Source organism: Chiloscyllium plagiosum, chromosome 3 (genome assembly GCF_004010195.1).
Source record: "Chiloscyllium plagiosum isolate BGI_BamShark_2017 chromosome 3, ASM401019v2, whole genome shotgun sequence".
Classification (NCBI taxonomy): domain Eukaryota; kingdom Metazoa; phylum Chordata; class Chondrichthyes; order Orectolobiformes; family Hemiscylliidae; genus Chiloscyllium; species Chiloscyllium plagiosum.
The window spans coordinates 67,096,803-67,111,930 of record NC_057712.1 but is presented as its reverse complement, the minus strand read 5'-3'; the positions used below and the strand labels follow the sequence as shown (position 1 = coordinate 67,111,930).

Here is a 15,128-nt window from a genome sequence, read left to right as displayed (position 1 = left end):
GACTATGTATACACGTAAAGTTATTTTATAATTAAGTATATTTTTGAGACTAAAAAAAACTCAAACACAACAATATGGCTAGCTTTGTGCGACAATTCAATACATTTGTAACATAAATTATGAAAGCAGGGAGGTAATGTTGGAGCTGTTCATTGATTAGGCCACAGTTGGAGGACTGTGAGAAGCAATGGCTGGACCCGGAATGAGGACTCCTTGTGGCCTGGAGACAATAAGAAAACCAGAGCCATGCTTGACAAGGTCGACTTTAAAGTTGAATATTATTTCTTATTTTTCTACCAATTGAACAGAAGATGAAGTTCTATTTAAGTAATTTCTTTTCACTCATTTTGTAATCCAAAATGGTGCCAATCTGTGGCAACAAAACTTTTCACTGTATTTTCCCAAATAAATGTGACAATAAAAATCATTCATATCAGATTTGAAATCGAACTCTGTGTCTTCCTCCACATATGCTGCCAGACCTGCTGAGTTTCTCCAGCATTTTCTGTTTGTTTCAGATTTCTAGCATATGCTTTTATTATATAAACCAGAAACCCATCGAATTGTACAGCACAGAAACAGACACTTTAATGCAACTTGTCCATGCCAATCAGGTATCCTAAATTAATCTAGTCCCATTAGCCAGCATTTGGCCCATATCCCTCTAAACCCTTCCTATTCATATAACCATCCAGATGTCTTTTAAACGTTGTAATTGCACAAGCCTCCAAAACTTTCTCTAGAAGCTCATTCCACACACATACCACCTTCACTGTAAAAAAAAAGTTGCCTCTTCAGTCCCCTTTCCATTTTTCCCTTCTTACCTTAAATCCAAGTCCTCTAGTCTTGGACTCCCTTGCCCTGGGAAAAAGAATTTGGCTGTTCACTCTATCCGTGACCCTCACAATTTTATAAACCTCTATAAGGTCAGCAGCTCAATCACTTGAGCTCCAGGAAAACTAGCCCCAATTTATTCAGCCTGTCCCTCTCGCTCAAACCCTCCAATCCCGTCAACATCCTTATCGATTTTTTCTGCACCCTTCCAAAACTGTTCGCGTCCATGGAAAGATTGAGTACCAGAGGCTACAACAGAACCTCAGGATTATTCAATGCAAAAAAGAGGCACTATCTCATTGAATGAGCACTTAGTACCATTTTCCTGCCTTTCGAGACAACCCAACATATTAATTCTTGCAAATTACAGTCTAATTCCCTGATGAATTCACCGATTAATACTGACTCCACCCAACTCTCAGGCAGTACACTTAGGAGACCATTGGCCAAGACATGTTTTTGTTACCTAGCCAATCATGTATCCATATTGTTACTGTCACTTTTATTACGAGCTCACTATAACTTTGCTCACAAATCTGGTGCCGCATTTTATCAAGTTAAAAAAAAAATGCCTTGGAAGTCCACGTAAGCGGCATGAACAAGGTTACTCTCATCAACAACAAAACATGAGCAAACTTGAGTTTCGTGATTTGCCTTCCAAAATAAGACCTACGACACATCTGCGGCCAGGATCCAGCTGTGCAGCCGATTGACAGTCGGGCGCCGCCCCCCAGCCCAAGATCCAGCTCCAGCTCCAGGTGCCTGGGGCAGCTGCTCCTTCGGGTGACTGCGCGGCCTGGCGTCAACACGCTCCGTCGAGCTGACGTTTGGAAGTTGCGCGTGTCGAGGTGCGCGGCGACGGCGGTGGAGACGCTGAGCTCAGCTGGGGCCTGAGAAACTGTATTTGTTTTTGTTTTTGTTTTTTTTTAATCCCTCCGCCCCCCCCTGGCGTTTTGGTGAGTGTTTTGGTGACAGCGGTTAGGCGGGTAAAGGCAGGAACCTTTGGTGACCTGGAACCCCCAGACATTGGCCTCCGAACCCCGTGGGTTTGTTGCCTGACAAAGGAACAATCGGCCTCGCTCGGGCGCTGTGGTGACGGCTGCGTTCGGTGCTGATTGTGTCGCTCGGGCCCCGCGTTCCACTCGAACGGCGGTACAATGTTCCCGTTTGGTGCGCGTGGGCAACCGGGCTGCTGTTTGCGGAGAGACCGTCACCCTTCCCTGTGCAATCCCCTCTCTCCACTGAAAGCTCCCCAACCCCAACCCCAACCCCAACCCCAACCTTGCACTTTTCCTCTTACCAGCGGTTCGCCTTGGTTTCGTCGTCGGATCTTCTTCAGCCAAAAATAATAAGCATGTGTTTCGGCTTAGTAAAAAAAATGTCCGTATTCTGCAAATGTATTTCGTTGTCCTCGTCAGGTTTATTTATGAAACGCTAGATTTTTTTTTCGTTGACGGGGTATGGTTGTTGGTGAGTAAACTTTCCCCGTTAATTTGCATTCTTGTCTTATTATTGTGAATAACTTCATAGGAATAAAATGAAATCTCCGTTCTGTTCCCTGCAGGCCTGTTTGGTCCTGTGTATCTGCAGGCTTTCAAACTGCTTGCTCCTTACTACTATATTCAGCTCCCACTTTGGGCCTTGCACGAATTTCGATTTCGTTGCTATGTACAGGCCTTTCCTAAAAAAAATTCTCGTTGTGTAGTATTTTTACAGCATGAGTCCACAAAGTCAATAGAGCTTGACTGAAGAATTGGGGTGAAAAATTTGAAATCTGCTTTTTTTTCTCTTTTCCCTCTATTTGTTTAACTGGAAAACAAGATGCGTATTAGAAAAGAATTATGTTGAAAATGTATTAATCCTTTGATTAGGGATTAGGGAGCAAGGTTTTAGGGAGCATAAAATGTTTTGAGATTAAACAAAACTTCATACTTGATTGAGATTGTCACTTGCCAGCCCTTTTTTGTGGAGCTAAATATAGTTTCTCCTCAAAATGCTGTAATGTAAACTCCGCAGTATGTTCCCACCTGTTCAGATCACTCCTAATTAAGGAACTTTAGAGTCCAACATCTGAAGTGTGAGTTTTCTGATTGGGAATCTGCCATTCAGATGGAACAAAACTCCCTTTCTTTCCCATCCCAAGATGTCCCAATTGAAACTCCTTCTGGCCCTAAATAGCATTTAAAAGTGATGTGTCCTATTAGGATCTTGGATCTGGTCGTTGTAAGCCACAGAAATCTGCTATTATAACGAAATGTTGCAAATTGATGTTTAAAACTTTTTTGTGCATGTGGGAGAAGTACAGTACATACTTGAAGAAAAGGTTTCTGGATTTTTCCTTGTAGAATTTTTGAATATTAAATGTTACAAACTAACAAGGCATTTCTTTCCCCCCTCCAGTGTTCATTTTGCAGAAATAATGGAAAAATAGTAACGATCATGTTCCCTTTGTGGTTTGATGTGCATGTACCTTGCTACACGCAAGCTGGCACTTAAGGCTACCTAAATGACTGCCTTAGAAAATGGGAAAGCAGTAAGCAGGAATGTGGAAGGCACAGCAACAAGCATATATCTGACCATAGCTGTAAAAATAGAGGACAAAACGCACGAGACTAAATTTTAGATTTTATTTTAATCTTGATCTTTGTTCTGTTTTTATTCTCATTGTTCTCCTCTTGTTTTTTTTTGTCTTTTTCTAATTGTTTTTCTTTGCAGAGTACATGCTATTGTTGGGAATGAGCTGCTCAGATTTGTATTTTCTGGTGATGGGCAGAGGAAACAAAAGATTAAGGCAGTTGTAGGCTAAAATTGGGTAGCAAATATCCAAAGGGAGTGTGAGCAAACTAGTTCTGAATTTCTTAAAATCAGGGCTCCGAAAGAACAAAGAAAAAATTTAAGATCAAAATGTTAAAATTAAGTTAATTTGGATGACTTAGTGGGTTTTAAAAAAAAATTATGTTTTTAGCCATATACTGAAGATGACCCTGCAGTGCTGGTTAGTCTTGGAGGTTTATAATATAGTTGAGCATTTTGTGATGCTATAAGTGCAACTTGTTGCTATGCTGAGAATTGCAATCTGAACCTATCATTAAGTATTTCTACATATTATCCAGATAAAACACACGGGAAGCTGAAAATGTGTTGCTGGAAAAGCGCAGCAGGTCAGGCAGCATCCAAGGAGAAGGAGAATCGACGTTTCGGGCATGAGCCCTTCTTCAGGAAACGTCGATTCTCCTGCTCCTTGGATGCTGCCTGACCTGCTGTGCTTTTCCAGCAACACATTTCCAGCTCTGATCTCCAGCATCTGCAGTCCTCACTTTCTCCTAAAACACATGGGAAACCTGATGCACTAGATATAAGATATATAATTAAAGATAGAAATATATGAATTGTTAATTATTCCCTCCCTAATGGGGATCTGTCTGTTTCAGTCTTTTTACTAGATGCAGGATCAGGTATATTTCTTACAGAGAGTTGTGTGAACAAATGATGGTGTGCCACTACTTTCTTCCACACATCATTTGATTGTTCTTGTTTCCATCTGTAGAGGTCACACCAAAAATTATCAAAACAAAGTAATTATTTTTCTTTATGAAATCCTGTGAGGACGTTCTTTCAACTTTAAGCATTTTTTTCTTGTGACTGTAGGCATAAAAGGAAATGTGATTAGATAACCATATTTTTGGTTGCAACATTGCATGTAATGGATTTGCATTTGAGATATTTTCCTGAATTGGCAGCGCTGAGATTTGTTTGCTAGCATTGATTTCCTTTGAAGGACATCATGGTATAGACTCCACAGGCTGATTTTGTGTTCACAGTAAATTTACACCCATCTGTATATCAGTATTATTCTTACATTTTGTGTGTTTCATTCAGTGCCTTGTGAATTAATGATATACCATAATTACTATAATCTGCCTATATTTTGAAGGATATGTCCTCTTGCATGATTTTGTAGCTTTGCTTAGGGAGCCTTAGAAGTAGTGTTTGCATTGTATCTGTTGTCCTTTTCCTTCGAGGGTGTCAAGCTTACAAACCGTCGTTGTTCTGTTCACTCAGTGGAGGGAATAAATGTTTTACATGGTTAATCAGCTGCAGATCAAGAAAACTGCTTTGTTCTGGGTGGTGTTGAGCTTCTTAAGTGATTTTACAGGTGTGCATTTCCAAATAAGTGTAGAGTATTCCATCACATTCCAGGTTAAATAGAGTTAAGTCCCTGATCTCTGTAACCTGTTCAATTTGAACTCTTGGTCATGCAGATCTTTAGTTGTCTTTTCGTCCTTTACAGGTACCCCCTGCTTTTCGAACAGTCGCTTTATGCAATTTTGCTTTTACGAAAGATCTACATTAGTGCCTGTTTTTGCGAATCCGAAGAGGATTTTTGCTTTTACGAAAACGGCAATACTGTTCCCGTATGAATCATGCAGCTTCGCCTTATGCCATTTTCAGCTTGTGAAAAGTTTCCTGGGAACGCTCTACTTTCGGATGGCAGGGGCTACCTGTACTTGTTCTTCCCCTAAAATGTCACACTTACCTACATTATCCTTACCTATCTGATAATTCTACTGTTTTTCTGAAGTTGTTTTCAGTACTCCTCATTGATTGTCAAACTTTCTCTTTTTCTGCCCTCAATACATTTTATGAATTTGTTACCCATGTTCTAGGTCTGTATACACTGTAACTATGGAGAATAAACAAGGAAGAGCACTGACTGCTGGAAAACACCACAATCAAATAGTTTTCCAGTGTGAGCAACACCTATTTAACCTGGTGTTGTTTTTGTCTAATATTTATGATGCTTGCTTCAAAGATAAATAGATTAATTGTTCACCTTTTATGGTTTGCCGATAGCAATTTCTGACGTGTAAACGTCTGAAGAAAGTATTGAGAACATGAATAAAGATTATTGAAATGTGGCACTGAGAGTTCTTTCTACAGAAAATGCTAATACATTACTGAATTATACTGCCAAAACAATAGCTTAAAAGGCAGAGGATGCCATGCTTGAACTATCTATTAGACTGAGCAGATCATACTTTGAATACTACATATACCTGGTCACTGAGGTGTAAAGAACTTCAGATGCCAGAATACGTAGAGAAGAGCTGCATGGCTGATTCATAGTAATGGAGGACTGAGTCAGTGATGAAGAAAGACTGGAGAAATTTTGGCTTTTAGGTTTTAAGAAATGTCAATTGAAAAATTATATGTATGTAAAGTAGTAAACTGGTGCAACTGACTGATCAGAACGTGATGACAGTTAATTTTATATAAAACAGGATTCGTGTACAACCTTTCTTTCAGGTTGTCCCTAATAATAGCACGCTAAAAGCAGAATTGCATGTTATAACTCAAGCCTTAATAAAATGTATGAGATACTGACCAATGTGACTCTTGATACATTGGGCTAGAATCTAGAGCCAATCCTAATATACTTGTTGTATGCTAACTAAATTAGACCTAAAATGCTAAGTGACTTAAAGCATTCACTTCCCTTCTAATGAGAAGTTATATTACTTTTTATAGTTTTATTGTTTACTTACCTGCGTTATATATTAAAAACATCAAAAGTTATGAAAGGTGCTTCACAGGTGTGAAGAAAAGCCAGATGATTAACCAGAGAAGCTGAAGGCTTTTAGTCAGAGGTGAATTTTAAAAAGGTTATTAAAGGGGCCAAAGAAAATACAGGTTGAAAGAGCAAATCCCCATGAGCAGCTGAAGGCCCAGGTGGGTGCCAAAGGTAAGAAAATGGCAAGAAGGGATTGATAGTAGTCATGAAGATTGGGGGGAAACTAGGGATGTGGTAATAGGACTGTGAAATGATAGAGAGGAGTTTAAGATGTACAGGGATTTGATGAAAAGGATGAGAAGTGTTGGTGTATTTTTTCTCTCTGTCTGAACTCTGAGCAATCTTCCTCGGATATGGTCTTTGTTATAAATGCCTGTGTTTGGGTATATATGATGGAAATGACTAGAAATTAGAGAGGACAGAGCGATGGCAATTGGAATTTGATGTGACGAAAACTAGAACTTTTAACCATATGTAAGTTACAGCACCTTAGCCAAATTGCCTTTTTTCTCAGTAGGTTTCTCCTTTATAATCAAGTTCTCTTGCACTTTTTTTTTGAGTTAATGATAAAGTCAATCGTCATAGCAGCTATCTGTTCCAGGTGTATAATAACAAAATAGTCTGTAAATATCTTTGTTACATTAAATTATATGATTTTCTTCTAACTTGCCTTTTTTTTTTCATATTTTTAGAGAGTCTGCGGAGTCAGACGTTTGGGGAGGTTTAGCAACATCTTTGATGCCATTGATCTCTGCAGGAACTTGCAGCAAGAATCTGTAACTGGATCCACAGTTCTGTTAGTATGTTTAAATATTTTTGTACATTGAATTCTGTTCCCACTGGTATGACAAATTGATATTTGAGTCTGGTACTAAATATTCTATCCTGGTCTCAGGGTTGGGGAACTTTAGTTATGTTGAAAGATTAGAAAGGTTGAGGTGATCCTCCTTGGAGAGGAGATTTTATAAAAGATTCAAAATCATGAGGGTCTTAAACAATGTGGACTTTGGAGAAGTTGTTCCCACTGGTGGAAACTTGAAAACCAGTGCACACAAATCTAAGATAATTGGTAAAAGAAGCAATAATATAAGGACAAACCTTTTCAACCATCAAGTGGTTAGGATCTTGAGTACCTAAGAGTGTGGTGAAGGCAAGGTCCATTGAGACTTCTCAAAGGGAATTAGGTCGTTGTTTGAAAACAAAAAGTTGTCCAGAGAGCCAGCCTTGGCGCACTGGGCTGAATGATCTCCTGTGTTCTGTGATGAAGTGCAAGAATCTATAAGATTGAAGCATAAATTATTACATCCAGCAAGGAAGGTAGTGCTGTAGTCTGCCTGTCATAACGCTTGATTGCTTCCTTCATCAAAAAACCCAACTCGTTCTTGAATTTCTTCATTCAGTGTAACATAAGTAATTTATTTGTCCTTTTATATCCATAATGCGTTCAATTAATTTGCTGAGTCATCCTTAAGTCGTTACAAAATTGTCTTTAATGCAGAAGTTATGGGAAAGAGATTTAAATTGTGTTTTCCAAAAGAAACATTAGAATGAAGAATTTGAATATTATTTTAAAAATATTTATTCCGTGAAAGAAATTCTAGATACAAAAATTGTTGTGGATACCAGCGTAATACCCAATGCATTCATCCAAACTCCACTTCTATTCTATTGGTGGAATTTACTTATTTATTTTAATATAGGCAATGTCTCAGTTAATGTAACAAAGAGAATAGTTTCTGATGAACTGATACAAAATTGTACCTGGGATCCCAAAGCATAATTTTGGGACTACAATGTATGTTATGAATGCAATGCAAGATGGTTAGGTGAATTGGCCACGCTAAATTGCCCATAGTGTTAGGTGTAGGGGAATGGGTCTGGGTGGGTTGCAGGTCGGTGTGGACTTGTTGGGCCGAATGGCCTGTTTCCACACTGTAAGTAATCTAATCTAATCTAATGGGGAATATTGTATATATTTTAATCGATTTCTTTTTACTAAAAGAATTTTGATCTATGTTTAATGAAAGCTTCGATGAGAATTTTTTTCATCCCTGGTATTAGCCTCACGGACCTCGTGCACCAAGTAATAAATTTTGCTTTTCAATATACATAACTTCTGACCATTTAAAATGATGGATGGAAAACTATTGACATTATCATTGACCAGAAACTGAACAGGACTAGCCATATAAATGCTATGGATGGAAGAACAGGTTAGAGGCTAGGATTCTTGCAGTATCTTGGTCCTTGACTCCCCAAATTAATCCACCTCTACAAGGTACAAGTAGGAGTGTAATTAAATAGTCCCCACTTGCCCTGGATGAGTGCAGTTTCAACAACACTGAAGATGCACTGCAAAAGTTCAGAAGCTGCATAAACAGCACCTTCTGAAACCATGACCACTACCATCCCAAAAGTCAAGGACAACAGATATATGGAAACACCACTACCTGCAAGTTCCCCTCCCATACTGACTTGGCAACTGTTCCTTCACTGTTGTTGGGTCAAAATCTTGGAACTCTCTCCATAATAGCAGTGTGGCTCTACCAACCTATAATGCAGCAGTTGAAGAAAGCAACTCATTACCACTTGTTGAAAATAAATAGAGATAGCAATAAATAATGGGGTTCAAAATGTGTGGTGCTGGAAAAGCACGTTTGGTCAAGTAGCATCTGAGGAGCAGCAGAGTCAACGTTTTAGCCTAAGCTCTTCATCAGGAAAATTCCTGATGAAGAGCTTATGCTTGAAATGTTGACTCTGCTGCTCCTCGGATGCTGCCAGACAGTCTGTACGTCTCCAGCACCACTCTCTTTGATTCTGATCTCCAGAATCTGCAGTCCTCACTTTCTCCACAGTAAATATTGGCCCAACCAACAAAGTCCATATCCAATGAATGCATTTTAGGAAAAAAGATGTGCAGTTTGCTGGAATTTTCAGTGTGTGCTCTCATTGTTAACACAGTTCAAAAAGAACTCCTTGATGAATTGCCAGCTTGTCTTTTTCATTTTAGTAAATGTTCTGTTAAAAGCAAAATAGTACAGTGATTTAGGTATATATGAACTGGCGATCGTTCATGAATATTATAAACATTTTTAAAGCAATTTTTCCTATTTTCCTTGATCAAAAAGTATTTTTTGTAAGTAAATAATTGATCCATTCCCTGTGCTGAAATGTTAAGATTTAAAAAGTTGCAAGACTGCATCTGAAACTGGGCTGTACTTCCCAGACAACTGAAGCTTGAAACAAGTTGTAGCTAATGCAACTATCTATCAAGAAACTATCACCTCTATCCTCAGTAACAAGAAGATTCTTTTAAAAGTCATGGATTGGAATGCTCACATCGACATGCCTTAGAAGACTATCGAGTATGTTTTAAATTTTTTTTATTTGAGTCCTGTTGACACACACTTTACTGACCAATTTCAGCTTGCATCTTTATGAACTGTATTGGAAGTGAAGTTCACAGGACCAATATGATGGAAGGAACTATTTGAAACTTGAGGTTTGAAAGATGAGAGACCTGTTTACCACAAAAGTAAATGTACTATTATAGTAATACTATTACTGTTATGCAGCAAGTTAAAGTATGGAGACAAGCTTCAATGTTTTGTTCCCAAAGCCTTCGTATGAAAGCGATAATATCTGTAGCTGAAATGTAATGAATGTGAGACTGCTATTGGGAATATTAATGAAAATGCACTTAAACTTTAAATGTGACATTCTTCAGTCTGGAATTGAAAATACTTAATAGCCTCTACAGCCCTCTGAGGTGGTGGCAACATGTACCCTGTCAAGTTCCTAAAAAATCTATATTTCAATAACATTGCACTCCTATTTCTAAACTCCAATGAGTACAAGTCTGATCTGCTCAACCTCTCCTTTTAAGACCGTCCCACCATACCTGCGATTAACCTCGTGAACCTTCTTTAAACTGCCTCCAATACCATTATATCTTTCCTTAGATAAGGGGCCCAAAACTGTTTTCACTATTCCTCCTATGGTCTTCTCTAGTTTTGGCAAGACTTTCTGCAAACTGTTTGGAGTACTGTATGCGCTTTTTGACTTAGCTGACAGAGGAAGCCCTTTCCCTTCTGTGTTTGTTTTATATTAACATTGCTGATACAAAATCTTTATTCTCCTTCTTAGAATGGCTGGCTGTGGGGATGTCGATCATGCATCAAACATGATTCCAGGAGGAAGGAAGTTAAATGAGTCTTGCTCAAACATAGCACCTTCTCTGACTGTACCGGAATGTGCTATCTGTCTTCAGACTTGTGTTCATCCTGTTAAACTGCCATGCAAACATATCTTTTGTTTCTTGTGTGTGAAAGGAGCATCTTGGCAAAGCAGACGGTGTGCACTGTGTCGTCAGGAAATTCCTGAGGAGTTTCTAGACAAACCAGCTTTGCTGTCCCCTGAAGAGCTCAAAGCAGCAAGCCGAGGAAATGGGGAGTATGCTTGGTACTATGAAGGCACAAATGGCTGGTGGCAATACGATGAACGCACAAGTATAGAGCTGGAAGATGCTCATTTGAAAGGCAAAAAGACAATTGAAATGCTCATTGCTGGGTATTTGTATGTTGCGGACCTGGAGAACATGATTCAGTTTAGACGTAATGAGCATGGTCGCCGCAGAAAGATGAAACGAGACATAGCAGATATTCCCAAGAAGGGAGTGGCGGGTCTTCGTTTAGACTGCGATTCTAGTGGATTAACTTCAGAAAGAGATAATTCAGCAGATGGAGCAGTTAGTCTTGCTAATGCTGGATCTGTATCCATACAGCCTACTGCTCCCATTATGAGGCCGACAGTTAGACAAGCAACTTCATTAGTTGATCAGCCAGTAAGTCCAATAACTCCTTCACCAGATGCAAATGTTTTGCTTGTGAACTCCCTTGCACAGTTGCAAATAAGTGGCCAAAACTTGACCAGGAGTCATAGGGGAGAAGGCGAAGAGCAATATGTAGCTTCTGTAAGTAGAGTTTCAACTGCACAGCATGCAGCCAGTATGTCTTATGATAACACTGAGTCTGCAACAAGTTCTGATACAGAGGATGAGAACACCAGTCAGCATCATGAGTCTCCAACTTCCAACCACAACAGGCAAAGACTTGCTTATCTGAATAATGAGATACCAGGAGAGGAGCCATCTCCAGCAGAAGGGCCGAGCAGCAGCATCAGAGGCAGGGAGCAGCAACCTGATGGACAATGCACTGTAACAGAAGTCTAGATCTGACAGTTCTCACTTCTAAAAGGAACAAATGTTAACGCTTGCAAGATTAAGGGCAACTGAGGAATGTAGAATTTCTCAACCAGAATTGCACTCAATTAAAGCTAGAACTAACTTTTAATTGCTTTACTTCATCTTGGCGTGATTGCCATTTTTGCAATTTGTAAGTTTCTTTAATGTAGGAATTGCACGATATTTATTGTGGTTATATTAACTTTATTTTCATTGCTTTAAAATATTTTAGTGTTGAATTTCAGAATGACTCACCCTTTGTGCATGTTATAAAATGTGAAATCTGAACTCCTTGCAAGCACCAATTGTGCTGAAGGCTTTTCATTCTCCTTGGTATTGTACAGATGCCTTTTGTGATTTTTTTTTAAATTACATCCATGTAGAATTATCTGGTTCTGTCTGGCAAGTGTTTGACTAGACCTTTTGCTTTGTATAGCCAAATTAAGAATCATTGTTTTCCTTTTCTCCCTTTTATTAAGTACATCACCCTATTGTATCATTGTAATTGAGGCTGGTAATAGCTGTACAAGTAACATTGCCTACATAGTTGACATTCAGTGAAGTGTTAGACTAGCAGAAACAATTAGTTAACTTCAATTTTACATTATTCTGACTATAGCAATGGTCAAAATAAAGCTTAAACATTTTGTTAAAAGTTGTTGTCACATTGGTTCTCTGCATTGCAAACCAATTATTTACAAAAGCCAACTTCTAACAGTGAGTTTAGCAACAATGGATAACATGACTTCTGTTCAACAAACTGATGTAATTTGAGCAAAGATCGGTTTTTGCAATTTGTGACTGCTCAGACTTCCCAGTAAGTTATTTTGTTACAAAGCTTTAAAATTGTTAAATAATCACTTTTTCTTAAAATGCAAATACTAAACTTAAGTCGTTGAGCTAATCAGGTTTTTTTTTGTAAATGGTGTATTCTCCATCCTGCAGTCTAATACTTTGATATATTTTGGGTTTAGCCTTGAAACTGTAAGTGTCATGAACAATTCCATATTCATGTCCATCTGGAACAAGAAATTGTCATTCCAAATCTTCCTGTATATACTACTTTGAACGCAACTAACTTGTGTTTTAGACAACTAATGCACCACAAATTGAGAATTTATATTCAATTAATTAAGTAAACCAGCATTACTGGTGTAAAAAGAATCTAGTTAATTGATGCCTTCGAGGCAAGGAAATCTTACCACTTTACCTGGTCTGTGTGCTTCCTGACCCACTATAATGCGACTGATTTGAGTGCCCTCTTCTTGCTACTCGGTTGTATCGAAACTACAGTTGTAAACTCCAGCAGTTCAAGAAAGTGATTCAGCACTGCTTTCTTGAAGGCAGTTAGAGATGAAGCAACAATTATTGGCCTCACCAGTGTTCACATTATATGAATAAATTTTTAAAAATAATTAGATTGAAGTTTCTACCTGCATGTTTCAATTGTCATTGGCACATCCTGCCCCATTATAAGCTAACCATGATGGTAACATTGGATTCTAAATTTGTATTTTTCAATTTCAGACTTTAATATAAACTTGAACCAAACTCCTCCTAAACAGTATTGTGTGTGCGGGTGTATATAATATAAAAAAATCACGACCATGAAAACTGTCTGTACCAAATCATTGCTGAATTAACACATGCCGACTTTGAAATCACATGGCATATTAACAGAAAAACTTAAACATTAACATCGTTTGGAGCAAAGATTCTTTTAGAATTAATGCGGCAATGCAATTCTTTCTGCTCACTAATGGGCTTACATTTCTCTTTCAGATGTATCAGATAGTTGAGTCAAAGTGCTGATGAGTACATGTATCTGAATATTTTCTCATTCCTCTGAGTGAAGACATTAGGATAATTCCCAAACTAATAAGTGAGTTATTTTGAATGTTCAGTGTACTGCAGTGTTTTTTGTTATAGTAATTCATAAGATTTTAGGAGATTCCATTCCGTCAGTTTTGCTTTGGTACGATGTGTCTGATATTGGTGTAACTTGCACAGATCATTGAAGTTTCAGTACATGTGTAATTCACACAAAACTTTCACTTAATACCACAGGACTGCCTGAAAGGATTAAGACACCAGTTTATTGTCTGATATAGGAACGTGAATGGCCATTGAGCCTATTATACCTTTGCTGATCTGTGGTCCAAACCTTCCTTTGGTACCTGTGCTTATCAAAAAGTTATCCATTTCAGATTTAAAGTTAATCTGACAGTAATCCAACTGGGGTCTAATCACAGTTTTGACTTTGACTTCTTGTACTCCTGTCCTCTAGAGTTTTCTTGATTATTGTCTTCATTTGTTTTTGGCATTTCAGAGATCCATGCACTTAACTTCATAGCATCTAGAAGATATGCTGATTTATACTTTTTTAAACCCAAAATGGATAACTTCATACTTTAAAGTCCATCTGTCAGTTTTGCTTCTCCAAGTGTCAATATTCCTTTGCAATTTTATGCTGTCATTTACATTATCTGCTGTGCCACCAAATTGTGTTCAGCAACTTTGGATGGCTGACTTTCTATCCTATTATCTAAGTCGTTAATAAAATAATGTATATGATCTTTGCTTGCAGTTATCTTGCATATGCTATGATTGTGTTTGCAAGTGAAGGTATTAAGTTCTAGTTTGAAAATTGTAAATTTATAGTAAAACAGTACTTGTACTCCTTTTTTGTGCCAGTATATGTTCCATCAGGTCCTATTTCCACTCTTCATCTAATATCCTCAGTATAACCTGTTCTTTTCTGTGCTTTTTATCTAATTCTCCTTCAAATACATCAAAATATTCACTTGAATTTCACATGGTAGAGTTCCAATTTCAAACCACTCTTGCAAAGATGTTTCTCTTGAATTCCAAGTTGGATTTAATTGGTGACGATATTATGGCCCTTAGCTGTAGTCACTCTTCCTTCCTTTACCATATCTGTCCTGCAAAACCCCTTCATAATTGTAAAAAAAAAAATCTCATTCTCTCCTTTTTAGGAGAAAGAACCATATCTTGTTCAGTCATTCCTGATAAATGTACAGTGAAAACTTTTCTACAGAAATTAAATTTCTACACAGTTATGTCAAACTAGTTTATTAATTGTTCTAAAAATTAAAGGAAAACATTACTAAAATTAGTAGTATTTAAGACACTTGCCTGCATAAATATGATCAGTACAGTAACTCTACTTGTTTCCACATTCCATTAGTGCCCAAACTGTACTGAAATCAAACTTTGAATATATTCAATGACTACTCATTCTTTGTGATCAATAGATTCATAATCCTTCTGCTGAGGAAGCTTCCATATTTCAGTTCAAGTGACTGAAAAACATCTTTGGGCATCTAGTGCTAGATGAAAGCTAGGAGAAAGTATTTTCAGCTTCTACCCTGTCAAACCTTCTCAATATCCAAGTGATATAGTTCTTTGAGAGGCAATTTTTGTATCTAGAACTTCAATGTTAACAGCTGTTTCAGGGAA

The 15,128-nt window shown here is 38.0% G+C and overlaps 1 protein-coding gene across 3 annotated transcripts; it reads left to right on the top strand.

Annotated features, from left to right (window-relative positions):
* Nucleotides 1–1,749: 1,749 nt before the first annotated feature.
* On the top strand, nucleotides 1,750–14,330 carry rnf146 (ring finger protein 146). 3 transcript variants are annotated; one of them, XM_043683821.1, is made up of 3 exons: nucleotides 1,750–1,790; nucleotides 7,099–7,202; nucleotides 10,553–14,330. In XM_043683821.1, exon 3 carries the CDS (start codon nucleotides 10,554–10,556, stop codon nucleotides 11,634–11,636), a length of 1,083 nt encoding a protein of 360 aa, XP_043539756.1. In that variant the 5' UTR covers nucleotides 1,750–1,790; nucleotides 7,099–7,202; nucleotide 10,553; the 3' UTR covers nucleotides 11,637–14,330. The 3 variants fall into 3 exon arrangements, with proteins under 3 accessions (XP_043539756.1, XP_043539738.1, XP_043539748.1); XM_043683803.1 differs by lacking the exon at nucleotides 1,750–1,790 and adding an exon at nucleotides 1,806–2,304; XM_043683813.1 differs by lacking the exon at nucleotides 1,750–1,790 and having other exon boundaries at nucleotides 5,633–7,206.
* The last annotated feature ends 798 nt before the right edge of the window (nucleotides 14,331–15,128 follow it).